Source organism: Sparus aurata, chromosome 10 (assembly GCF_900880675.1).
Source record: "Sparus aurata chromosome 10, fSpaAur1.1, whole genome shotgun sequence".
Taxonomy (NCBI): Eukaryota; Metazoa; Chordata; class Actinopteri; order Spariformes; family Sparidae; genus Sparus; species Sparus aurata.
Window position 1 is genome coordinate 11,908,333 of NC_044196.1, and position 13,253 is coordinate 11,921,585.

The 13,253-nt window shown below is 41.7% G+C and overlaps 1 protein-coding gene across 1 annotated transcript; it reads left to right on the forward strand.

Moving 5' to 3' along the window:
* The first annotated feature begins 931 nt into the window (after window positions 1-931).
* ovol1a (ovo-like zinc finger 1a) lies at window positions 932-11,169 on the forward strand. The gene is made up of 5 exons (XM_030432073.1): window positions 932-1,493; window positions 9,014-9,243; window positions 9,363-9,569; window positions 9,667-9,811; window positions 10,486-11,169. Exons 1-5 carry the CDS (start codon window positions 1,394-1,396, stop codon window positions 10,797-10,799), a joined length of 996 nt encoding a protein of 331 aa, XP_030287933.1. The 5' UTR covers window positions 932-1,393; the 3' UTR covers window positions 10,800-11,169.
* Window positions 11,170-13,253: the final 2,084 nt, after the last annotated feature.

Below are 13,253 nucleotides of genomic sequence, written 5' to 3' on the forward strand. Positions count from 1 at the left end.
ACCCACTGACCTACAACTGACCAACCAACCAACCAACAAACAGATCCACCAACCAACAAACCAACCAACCCACTGACCTACAACTGACCAACCAACCAACCAACAAAAAAACAACCAACCAACAAACAGATCCACCGACCAACAAACCAACCAACCAACCAACCAACCAACAAACCAACCAACCAACCAACAAACCAACCAACCAACCAGCCCACTGACCTACAACTGACCAACCAACAAAACATTCCAACCAACAAAAAAAACAACTAACCAACCAACCAACAAACAGATCAACCAACCAACCCACTGACCTACAACTAACCTACCAACTAAAAACATTGAACCATTGACTAAACAGACCAACCGACCTACCAGCCAGCAAACAAACAAGTGTAAAACGTACAATATTTGCATCCACAATGTAGTAGTGGAGTGTAAAGTAGCAGAAAATGCAAATACTCAAGTAAAGCACAAGTAACTCAGACTTGTACTTAACTTTAGTGTACTCAGTTACACTCTATCTCTGCCTGAGATGCTCACTTAGAAACCGTTCTCCACCTGAATCCTCCAGAATCTTTAGAAGTCCAAACAGACGGTAAGATGCTGCACATCAGTTAACTCGGACACATCTGATCAGATTCTGTCAACACAAAGCCCACACATAAAAATCCTCAGTGAGGGGGAACGTGTGTGTTTATGTGTTGTGCAACTGCCCTTTACCCCCTCCTCACACATTCTCTTGCCCCCCAAATTTGCCTATTCCTCTCTTGTCATTTGCGCAGCTCCCCACACCTTAAAGCGGAATGGAGAGGAGGTGGAGGCACAGAGTGAGGAAGGAGGGGTAAACCGGTTCAGCAGGTATACTGAGGCCTTACCCGGGCCTGTTGTCACCGTTATTTCTGACGCGCATGCGCGCTGGCGCCTGTTTCCTGCTTTTCAAATGAGTACCTGTGCTGCCTGTGTGACCCACCTCTGTCGACTGAGTGTGTGATCAGGATACTGTGTGTTTTTTTTCCCCCCTCAGCACACACACTCTCACACACTCCCGTTATTCCAGAGCGCTGCTTCGACTTTACCTGTCCGGGTTTGCACGCACACCTGAGCGGACTCACCTGAGAGACTTGTCGTCATTGTCGCCTCTGCGCTGTAAGGGAAAGGTTGAGAGAGAAAGAGAGGAAGAAAGGAGAGGGGGAGAAAAGGGAGATTAAAGCGACACACGGCTTGCGAGACGAGAAGAAAGGTGCGAGGAGGGAGGAAGGAAGGAAGGAGGAGAGGACACCTTCCATTTTTTGTTCTTCCAACTTGTGGAGTTTCCTGCTTTTGTCACTTTCGCGTCGCTCCTTTACGAAACTTCTCCGGACGGACGGATTGACGGACGGGCCGCTAATTAAACATGCCGAGGGCCTTTCTGGTGAAGAAGGCGAACGTCTCGCCGGGGAAGCGGAACTGGTCCGAGCTCCCTGATCATGAACGAGGGGACGTTTATATTCCAGGTGAGTCCACGCTGCCGTAATGAGCCGCTTTAAAACTGTACCCGCTCCTGTGTGCGCCTTTTTGGTGACTTTTACGCACGGATTTGCGGTGGTTTTAGTGTGTTTGGATGCAGCAGGGCTGTCAGTGTGGAGGGTGGGCAGGGGGGGTCTGGGTGCGATTGTAACGGGGCCACCGAATAACGGGAAACCCAGCGGGCCGCGGAGGGAGAGGATGGTTCCTGATTTCTCCCCTCTGGCTCATCTCACCTTGGTTTTAATGTTTTACCTGCGTCACATTTGGAGTCCCGCGTGTGTTTGCGCCTTTTTTATTCCCATCGTGTCTCCGCTCATTGTGCGCCGCGGCCCGTTGTTTTCCACACAGCGACCTTCAACCCCAGATTGCAGTTTTCTTCCTCGAACACCTGAACGCCGCATTGACTCACTGACAAGGAGCAACCCCACGATTATTTACATTACCGATAAATCGCCTTTTATTGTGGGCTGGGCTCGTAGAGCTGCACGAGAAGGTCATCAAAATTATTGTATGATATTATGATCGTGACATGGTTCAGGATCAGTGGTGATGACCATTTCTGCGTCACTATTTTCATTTTCACTGAGAAAAACAACATCTTTTGAGATCTTTCGTTGCTCTTTTTGTCCAAAACTCTTAAAAGATAAAGAAAAGAAGCGAATCATCACATTTAAGAACCTGGAACCAGACAGTGTTGATAGTTTTGCTTGGAAAATGACCAGATTGATTAATTTATTAGCTAACCAAGAATGAAATAGTTGCGGTTGTAAGTTTTGACTCCTTGGTTGAATACTGTATGAATGTATGGAAGCTCATTTCTGCCCAAAAAGACAGAAAACTTTCTTGATTAGGACAAAACATCCCCAGAATTATGAGATATAATGTCATAATTGTGAGCGAAAACATTGACATTTTTATATATTATAGGATACATTTGAACTCGTTACCCCCAATTTTTGACTTTTTATCTAGTAATATAAAATTTTATCCCATAATGTATAGTTTTTATCCCATAATTCCAAAGTTTTGCCTCGTAATTTTGATTTATATGTTATACTTTTGAGTTTTTCATGTCATAATCTTTATTTTTTTATCTCACAATTTCAACTGCTTGTCTCACATTTATGATTTCACACAGGAAAAAAATGGAATCAAGTGTATTTTTTCTTTTCTTTTCTTCAAGTGGTAGAAATGAGCCTCCATACTTAGAATACGTTTTTTTAGCCACCTTTACAGACCCAAGTCGTCCTCACATTCTCCCCACAGGACCTGAGCTGGATCAGTGGGTCCGCTCCTGTCCATTTGAAATTCGTGTTTTCCGTCCTGGATTCCCCAACAAGAGCGGACATGTTCACCTAACTGTCACATTTTAAGCTCCACCGTTTATAGCCTCGGTTCTGGCGTGTTTACCACCGACTTTACATTTAAATGATAAGTGAAGGGAGTCCACCTCAACCCGACTACCCGACCACCCCTTCTAGACCCGTCCTCTCGAGAACAATCCCCTTTGTTGCCATCGGCGGCGTTTTTATTGTAAGACCACGTCGGTATCAGATAACAAGTAACGGACTACACCCTAAACCTCTTCTCTCTCTCTCCCACACACACACACACACACACATACACACACACACACCCTCCCCCCTTCCCTCTCCCAGTGTCCCTTTACCTCTACATCTCATCACCGTTAGCTTTTAATCATTGACTTTTACATCCTCTCTGCTGTTTGGAGCCGGAACATGTGGATGAACTGAAGCGACGCCAGCTTTCAGGTGGTTTTAAACGTGTTTAACTACAAAACAACAGCCACTAATCCCGTCAAATAGCATTTAATAATCTTAAAAGGAGGCATACAGGTGTTTCTAGGACGATTGTGAGCACACGTGAGGCGTTTGGAAGCTATTTTTACGCACAGAAAAGAGCCTAATTTACTTTTCAAACTCAACGAGATTCTATAAATGTCGCTCGACTCGCATTTGTAGTCTTAAGAAACAACAAATAAATGAGAATCAGTCGTGGAAACGTTTTTAATTTCCCCTTCAATTTGTTAAATTTCCCACGACAACCTGTTTGTAAGATTAAAGGGAAAAAATGAGCGTCCGGCGTAATTACGCATAGTTAACACTCCTTACCAACGGTCTCAGCTACAGTTTCAGGTATGTGCCGTTACTTGACGTACCTGCCCGACGTGTGTTTTGAATGACAGGACACACACACACACACACACACACAGTCACACACCGAGGTATGATAATTGCCCTCAGAAACAGGCAAGTTGAATGCTTTCCGAGGCACCAGATGCCATAAGTTTCGACATTTTTTCTTTGTGCGTGTATTGTGGGTGTGTATGTGAGTGTGTGGGAGTTTATTTTTATCTCCTGATCCTAAAACATGTGCCCGGGCCTGTTTCTGATGGATCATCAGTCCCAAATCAGCCACTGTTTTGGTTGTAGATGGGTTTATCCCTCCTCTCACTTCAGACACACGTAACAAGATCCTGTTATCGCTCACTTCATGTGAGATAAGGTGAGAAAAAACCAGCTTAAAAACACATTAAAATTAATTTAATTTTGGAATGAAAGAGAGAAACTGTAACAGGTGTAAGAAGTCACTAAATGAAGATACAAATAGACAGAACAAGGATGTAAGTACAAAAATAAACCTTATTTGGAACTTAAACTGAACTGTACTGTAGGTCGGTTGTGATAGCGGATGTAAGATTCTCAGATTGTTTTGTAGAGATAAATGTTTACATAACTGTTTATGACAACCAAGATGTTTCAGTGGGTGGACAAACAAAAGAAAGAAAGACATTTTGAACATAACATAATGTAACAAAACCATAAAAACAGCGATTCAAAGAAGAAAATATGATGAAAACACAGTTTTATAAATGGAACTCAGCTTTTGTAATCTACATTTTCAGGTAAAAGTCCATGAAAAATGAATAGAATAAGGTTATTCTGCCCTTTATTCATAAGATTGATAGTTATAATATATCAGAATATTTAAAAAAAAGACATGATTTCAACAGTTTTTCATCTTTAAAATCTAAAAATTAAGCAAAATGATCTTTTTATAACTCAGCACCACTGTTCCCAAACTGTGGCACGAGTACTTTTTGTTAAAAGGTTTTGTTTGTTTAGTGTATTTAAAAGCAGAAGTGCTGTATTAGTATTATATAGTATTGTCATCACCACAAGGTTAAGCGTAGACTCCAGCAACCTGCCCTGTTTTGAGCTTTTATGCAAAGCTGAGCTAGCAGTCACATGTCCTGTAGCATTATATTAAACAAGAATGTGTTTGGTATCAATCTTCTTACCTGACTGTCAGCAAGAAAGTTGATATGCTTATTTAGCAAAGAGTCAAACTGCTATGTTAATAACCAAATTTAAGATGCTAAGCTAAGCTGACAAGCTGCTGGCTTTGGCTTTATATCTGCCACACATGCATACGAGTGGTATTGGTGAGAAGATTAATACCAAACTCATACTTGTGTTGATTAATATGAAGCTTCAGGACATTAGATGGCTAGCATAGCTTAGCATAAAGACTGGAAACAAGGGGAAACAGCTAGCCTGGCTTTGTTAAGATGTTATGTTTGTTTAATATGTTTAAAAACAGGTGTAAAAACAGTAGTGGTCTTGCCATCACCATTAAGTTAAGCATGAACTATGACAGGTTCCCTCTGTTTCCCATCTTTATGCTAAGCTAAGCTAGCCACCTCATGTCCTTTAGCATAGTATTTAACAAAGATATATGTGTTTGGTTTCAATCTTCTCGCCTGACTATCAGAAAGAAGGTGAATACGCTTTTTTAACAAAATGTCAGTCTACTAATTTAATAACCAAATTTAACATTCCAAGCTAACTTTAGCTTTATATTCACCACACAAACATGAGGGTGGTATCGATCTTCTCATCTAACTTTTGGCAAGAAACTGAACAATTAAATTTCCAACAAGGGTTTACACTCTAATTCTATCCTAAGGCTGCTGCAAGGTTAATGTTTATTGGATGGGAGGAAATGTAACGGACCCTACCGCAGCCTACTGCTGCAGACAAGTACGCCTTTAGCAAACACACACACACACACACACAAGGACTCACACCCTGTGTTTGATGAAGTTATCTCCCGATTGTTGACTCTTTCTCACCGGCTGAGCGACGTCAAATGGCCTGAAAGAAAATATGAAAGAAGTGCAACTCTCCCTCTCTCTTTTTCTCAACATAGAAGCAGTCTGGATACGTTAAACCCACCGCCCTACCTCCACAATGCACACATACACACACACACATTCTCTCAAGCACACACACGCTGTATTCATCAGTGAGGGGGAAGGTGGGGTGAACAAACAATACAAGATGAGATTACATGTCCAGCCAGCAGCCGTCACCACAGAAACTATCACCACACAGGAATCATTTTAAAGATTTATCTTTTAAAAACGTGACAGAATCTAAAACCGTTAAATTTCCCCAAATCTGACTTCAATGGTGAAACATCTGTCCTGTACTACTTATGTAGGACAAAGGGCTTCATAGAGGTTGCAGGGAAGTTTTGAAGTTAGGAGTTTAGAATGACAATGAAAGAGCACAAGGAGCCTTCTAGATAAACTCAGCGCTGAAGACTTGTTCCACTTGTAGAACTGGCTGTTATGAGCAATCCAAGCTCCTGATTAGGTCAGTAGAGACGATCAGATAACGATAAAGACATCATGATACCCAGTGTGATGGGTTCTGCATCACAAAATTCCTGGTAGAGTTCAAGAAAAGAAAGAGATACACTCAAGTACACAGCAGTTTTATTTCCTCAGGCTGCTTCTGATACATAAAGACTCTACATGTATGTATCACAAGCAGTCTGAGGTGATAAAACCACTTTTAAGTTTCTTAAATAGTCAAAAACACAAGGAGAAACTGATTAATGGTCTGGTTTAACACCTTAGTTCAGGAACAGCAACTTGGCTGGTGCGCTCATGCATTTATAGTAGCTGCGAGGCGGAAATTCTACATGAACGTATAGATCGTATGCAGAGATATAAAGAAAAGCTCCTTACATACATAAGGTACAATAAGATAACAAAATATACACTGTATTTACACCAAAAAAGAAGAAAAATGCAGTGTATTTACAAAAAAAAGAAATACACTGTCCAAATAGACAAAAAAGTGTGTACAAGGTCTTGAATGTTTAGAAAATGTTAATCGTTATGTTTTTAAGGCGAGGAATATACTTAAATTTGATGATATACTCCTTTAAAAATGCTTGACTTACCACACAATCCCTCATAAACCAAAACTCTTTTCTTAGTTAAAAGGAAACAATCCTGTCATTGAATTTGTTTGTTTTCTTAATGAGTGTGAAACTGTCAAAATAGTCTTGTCGTCACCATGAGGTTAAGCGTAGACTCCCAACAGCATCCCAGCATCCAGTCTTTATGCTAAGCTAAGAAAGCCATCTCTTGTTAGCTTTAGCTTCATATTTATTAAAGATATATGTGTTTGGTATCAATCCTCTCGCCTACCAATAAGCAAGAATGCTAAGCTAACAAAACATACAATCAAAGGTAATGTGATCTGCTGTTAAAATAAACAAAGGGACCATTCACATTTTTATTTGTTTTTCTGTTTTACACATAACATTTTAGCTGTGATGATAAAGGCTTTGACAGCCGGGAATAAGTTGGTTTAGGAGCATTGAAAGTGCTTTAAGAGTGCTTGAATTTTACTCTTTACAAGCTCAGAGAGGCTCTTTGAGTGATACCTCTGTACCAAATATGACTTGCAGCAGCTGTCAGCGAACACAGAGCCATCACTGTGTGTCACCGCGTACCGTTAACTCTGCTGGTTTACCGATCGGTCGCCTCTCCATCTATTACAGCCCTCTGTGAGGCTTCATTTGCATTTACATTTGTGTTTTATCTGATGGAGGCCCGGCAGTGTCAACTGATTCGTTGTCTTCGGCGAGCGGAACCGCGCCTGCCTCAGGCCGACCTGAACACACACACACACACACACACACACACACACACACACAAAGACATGCACACACACCTGTGCGGAGGCTGAAAAGGTCTCTATGAGTCTACATGTCGCTGTTTGAGTGGTGTTTTGTTATATCACGCTCACACACACACACACACAGGAACACACACACAGACAGCCTGCGGAGGTGGATTGTTTGAGGAAGGTACAGAGCTGGTGCTGCAAGACTGTCTGGTCGGACGAGTCTAACTGCAGCGCTAATGCAGCGTGTGTGTGTGTGTGTGTGTGTGGAGGGCATGTGTGTGCGTGCCGAATAAGTCACGCTAACAATAGGCCCAACATGTACACACCCACACCCACACACACATAAATACATACACACACTTAACCCTGCGTGTTTGCTAATTGAGAGATTGTGCAAATATGAAGCGGTGCAGGTCGGCCGCTTGTTGTGAAAGACTTAATCACCAGACGTTTGTACTCGTCTCTCAACTGCTGACCTGCTTTTCTGTCTGGTTTCAAACACATTTCTTGTCTTTTGTACGACTGCACCAGGATGAAGACATAGGCAGGATGTGATGTGCTCCAGCATACAGTGTTCTCTAGGACTGTGGTAGATGTATTGGTCGCTCTGAAAGGATGTTTTTCAGTTATAAAATATGCAATACCACAACATTTAGGGCTTTATTATGACTGTATCTCTGTACAAGAAGTTAGAAAAGCTAGAGCAGATAATCCTAAAACAACAACCACGAAGCTTCACGATAACACTTGCTTAATAAGTCCACTGAGTCTAACTAATACTGTTTGATCTGAGAAGGATTATGATTGACTTTACATCCATTCTGCTCAGTTGGTGCCCAGAACGGGACTGGGCACTCCATAAAGGCAGCGAGCATCCATGCAAAAGTTCAAATCAAATCATCAAATCATTAGAATAAGTAATTAATCAAAATGTTCTGTTTTTAATGGAGCAGTCCAGGAATTCAACTCTGCGCTTACGTACATTTGATGGACGCACAGGAGACAGAATAAAGCCGCACTCTCTAGAAAAAGCAGTTTATCTTGAACAAAACTACACTTCCCATAATGCACCGTATACCCTCCATTCCTTGTAAATGTTCAATGATAGTAAACTTTACTTTGATAGTATTTATTTGTAGCACCATTTAACCACTGCTGTGAAGAGAAAAATAAGTCTAGAAGAAAAAATGATACCAAAATGTAAAGATTAAGTCCAAAAAAAATAAATAAAATACATACAATGGAGCTGCGTCTTTCCGTCGGTTGGATTTTGGTATTTTGAGGATAACAAAACAATGTGTCAGTTTGAAAAAGGGGTAAAAAATAGAGAATAATCAGCCAAACTGCAGCTTTGCAGCCTGTTAGGAGATGGTGGAGACCAAAAACGGAGCTAAAAGAGAGTTGATATTTGACGCACAATCATCATTTGGACAGAAACATCAATAACTGCAAGTTGAAGACGTGACACTAACTCTCTCCCTTCTCTCTCCCTCCAGTCTCCATCTTCCCTCCGTCCGCCCTGATGATGGAGGCTGAAGCCAGCCCGGCCGAGACGACGCCGCTCTGCCTCACCAAACAATCTCTGTCCGACACGCAAACACACGCCGAGCTTCCGTCCAGCACCATGCTGGGCCGACCGCAGAGCCCCGCCGCCTCACCGGTGGAGAAGACGGAGGTGAGGAGGAGGTCGCAGGGTGGACCGCCGTACATCCGATCCAAGATAAAGGTGAGGAAACGAGCAGAGAGCATTTTAAGAACTTGATTTTGTGCATATAATCTATTTTAAAAGCTTTAAAACTTCAGAATAAATGTCAACAACACAATTTTGTGTTCTCTCCATCACAGGTAACGACAGGCGAGTTGCCGTCAGTTCTTTCTCCTTCTCCTTCTCCTCTTCCTCTCTCCCTTCCTCCCATTCCCACGCCGCCATCTTTAACTCCACCCACCGCCATGATGACACTGACAAGCCCTATGGAAGTGGTCCCCATTGTGACCAGATCAACAGGTCAAAGCCGGAGTTCATCAAACGGGATGTCGGTGTTCGTGTGCCAGGTGAGCCGACGAGATTTGATATTTATTTTTTCCCGTAAGTCTCTATGAAGTCGAAGTGAAACGTACCCTGACAGACGGTTGTGTTCGCTGCCCGCAGGTTTGCCAGAAGTCCTTCCACCACCAGCGGATGTTAAACCGACACGTCAAGTGTCACAGCGAGACCAAGAGACACCTGTGCAACTTCTGCGGCAAAGGCTTCAACGACACTTTCGACCTCAAGAGACACGTCCGCACACACACAGGTACGCAGCGCTGCGTCCACGTCTACACACACTAGGGTGTGCCAAAATATCGATACTACGATATATCGCGATATTTCGTCTTGAGGTACGTTATTGATACACTGGTGCCAAATATCGATATTTAAAAATGTAAAAAAATAAATAAATAAATAAATAAATGAATGTTTATTTATTTATTTTTTTTGGCCCACCACCGCCACCCCTCTTCGGAGGACAGCTTTATCTTTATTCAAATATAGGTATACAACCAAATAAAATAAAAAAAAATGGTTTAAGTAGCTCTGAAACCCACACATATAGATATTTAATGATAGTTGTAGTCAGTGTGTGTGTTAAGAAGAGACACTGTGCAATATACTCTTTGTTTACTTGGCTGTCATTCATGTGAAATTGATTGACAATGTTTTGTAATTCCTGTGAAATGGATTCAGCGCAGTCAATAAATTCTGAATTTCTTCAGTTACACAGATATCGTGATGTATCGTGGATGAAATTCCTTGCAATATATCGATTATCGCAGAATCGCTGTATCGTGATATTATCGTTATCGTGGGCAAAATATCGTGATAGTATCGTATCGCGAGGTACCCGGTGATACCCAGCCCTAACACACACGTGTCGTAAACACACGCATGTACACAAGCTCATGATGGTTTTTTTTCGTTTCCGTCCAGGAGTCCGTCCCTACAAGTGCACCCTCTGCGAGAAGGCGTTCACCCAGCGCTGCTCGCTGGAGTCCCACATGAAGAAGATCCACAGCGTCACCCAGAAGTACGCCTACAAGGAGCGGCGCAACAAGCTGTACGTGTGCGAGGAGTGCGGCCACACGGCGGGAACTCAGGACGACCTGCTCATCCACCTGCACTCGCTCCACCCCAACAGCCACCTGCTGAAGGGGAAGGCTGCGAGGAGGGCGGGAGGAGGATCGACGCCGGGATCTCCTCACGCCGCTGATAGCGATGATACGACCGGGTCATCGGAGCAGTAGAGGAGGAGGAGGAGGGTCATTCAAACTCAGGGGGGATGGATGAAGGATGGATGTGTTATCTGATGGATGTAAAGGTGAAGTCAATGTATATTAAAGTGTGTGTACGTGTGTGTGGATTTAGGGGTTCTTCTGTATATAACGCAGGCTTTACATCAAATAAGGCACCAGATTAAGCCGAGTGTGACTTTTTGACTACTAGATGTTTTTTACATGGGATAAAAATGTTGACGAACTCATTAACATTAACGTGTTTCCCTTCATATCTACTGCATGTGTGAACGTTACCTGTGGGCATCTCTGTACAGCAAAAAGATGAGTTTTTCTATGAAAAAAGTACTTTTTGTTCAATAAAGGTATAATATATATATTACACCAGAGTGATTCTTGTTGTTTGTCACAAACTTTACTTTTATGTTAGCTTAGATGTGAAGATTTCAGATTAATAAAAGGTTTTAAATAAAGTACTTTCACATCAATTTTGGATCTCAGGAATTCCAGAGATTTAAATTAAGCCTAACAAATAGTTCTCTGCTGTTCTTTTTTTTTTATTTTAAAATGTTTTTAAGTCTCCATCCACTTCAGGAGAATGCTGCGACACTGTTTTACTGTGAAGCTCCAGCAATTGGGGAGACAGTGATTGAATTTTAATTGTTGGGTGAACTTTTCATTTAATAGGTTCTCAGTCATCTAGGTCATGGTTAATTTAGGTGATATATCGTAAGCAACTGGACATATTTTAGTTTTCTTGAAGATGTTTCACCTCTCGTCCAAGAGGCTTCTTTAATTCTAACTAACTGAAGGGAGTCGCAGGGTTTTAAACTCTGTGTGGGAGTGTCCTTACAGAGTTGTTAAGGACTTTTCTTTTACATTAGTGAAGTTATTTGTCCATGAAGCGGGTTATTTGACAAGATATCTTGAAGTAAGTTGGGTCAGTGTACAAATAAGTAGACTGATAACTGTTAAAAAAAGGGGGAAATTTAGTCTAGTAATTTAGACCAAATTACTTGATATTGATATTAATAAATAATTATTTTCGCATTCTGAATCTAAGCACACTGGAAAAGGAAGGTCAAAGAACACGATGACAATTGGAAGTTACTTAATTTTAGTGCAGGTTGTTACTCAAAACAAGCTTGTTTAACCAAAAAAAGAACAATATGTGGCTTTTTTAACCAGTAAATGACTTAATATCAAGATTTCCTGACTTATAGACACATTCGTGATCTGAAAGAGAAACTACATCATTTTGACAAAAGATAATTAATCTTATATTTCCAAATCTAGACTGTCAAATCTTAGGATACAAGCAGCAACAAACACAAACAAAACAACTAATAATGAATTATTACAGAAGCTGAGTGATGACAGAAGAAGTTGCCACATGGCACAAAATGAATTCTTGGTATGACGGTCTGTGCGTCAGTGTGGTCAGAAGTGAGATGTTACTTCATCCCTCTGTAAGTAAAATAATTTATATTAGCTGATCAGCGTCCTCATCATTCACTCCAACAGCCCAGCCTCACTTTACAACTTTATATGTGTCTCATCTGACTACAAAAGCCTGAGTTGTAATGATTCACACTGCATCTTCAAACTCTCCGTGTGAGTGTTTGAAAGATGAGTATGAGGCTCCAATTATGCAACTTTCCCCCCAGCTTCAGACCGTGTGTTTGGCGCTGTGGTTGGGAGGGTGAGGTTGGATTCTTGGTCTCTGTCGGGTCTTGTTGGAGGATTCCTGCAGACTCCTCTTCAGCCTCGGGACACGCGGAGGTGCAGTCAGGTAGCAACTGGATAACGGTCTGGGAAGTGAACTGACACTGAGTCACTTTTAGTCGTTCGCTACACAAACAGAGTGTTTTTCAGAGCTTAAGTTCAAGTTTTACCAGTTTGTTTGATTTGTACTTGTATTTTCTTGTATACACAGTCAGTTTGTGGTTTTAAAGCTCAGTTTCTTTTGTTCAATCTTTATGTTTTTAGGCTCTATGGATGGCAGTCGGTTGGTCCAGACTAAAATATCTCAACAACCTTTAGCATGTTATTCTTGACATGTTGTACAGACATTCAGAGGATTAATCCTGCTGACTTTGGTGAACTCCTGACTTTCTGTCTAGCGCCACCATGAGGTTGACATTTGTACTTTTGAGTTGAAATTCAGGAGGAATTATCATGAGCTCAAAGCATCACTACACATGAGTTCAGCTTAATGGCAGTCATTTGATCAAAGTCTCAGCGAGGCCTCTATAAACTGAAAACACAAAGTATTAGTCCCTGTCTGATAATGATGTTATTTATAAAACCTCTTCAAATAGTGGGACAAAACTTACTATTTCAAAATATTTCTTAATCACACTTCCAAGTCGGGTCGGCTGTAGCTCAGTGGGTAGAGCTGGTTGACTGGTGATCAGAAGATCACTGGTTCGAATCCTGGCTCCCCAGGGTGGGACTGAGCTACAT

Excerpts from the sequence above, each read along its gene's own strand:
- ovol1a (XM_030432073.1), top strand. The coding sequence starts at position 1,394 with ATGCCGAGGGCCTTTCTGGTGAAGAAGGCGAACGTCTCGCCGGGGAAG. Across the intron at positions 9,244-9,362 it reads ACATCCGATCCAAGATAAAG|GTAACGACAGGCGAGTTGCC; the intron begins GTGAGGAAACGA and ends TCTCCATCACAG. Across the intron at positions 9,812-10,485 it reads ACACGTCCGCACACACACAG|GAGTCCGTCCCTACAAGTGC; the intron begins GTACGCAGCGCT and ends GTTTCCGTCCAG.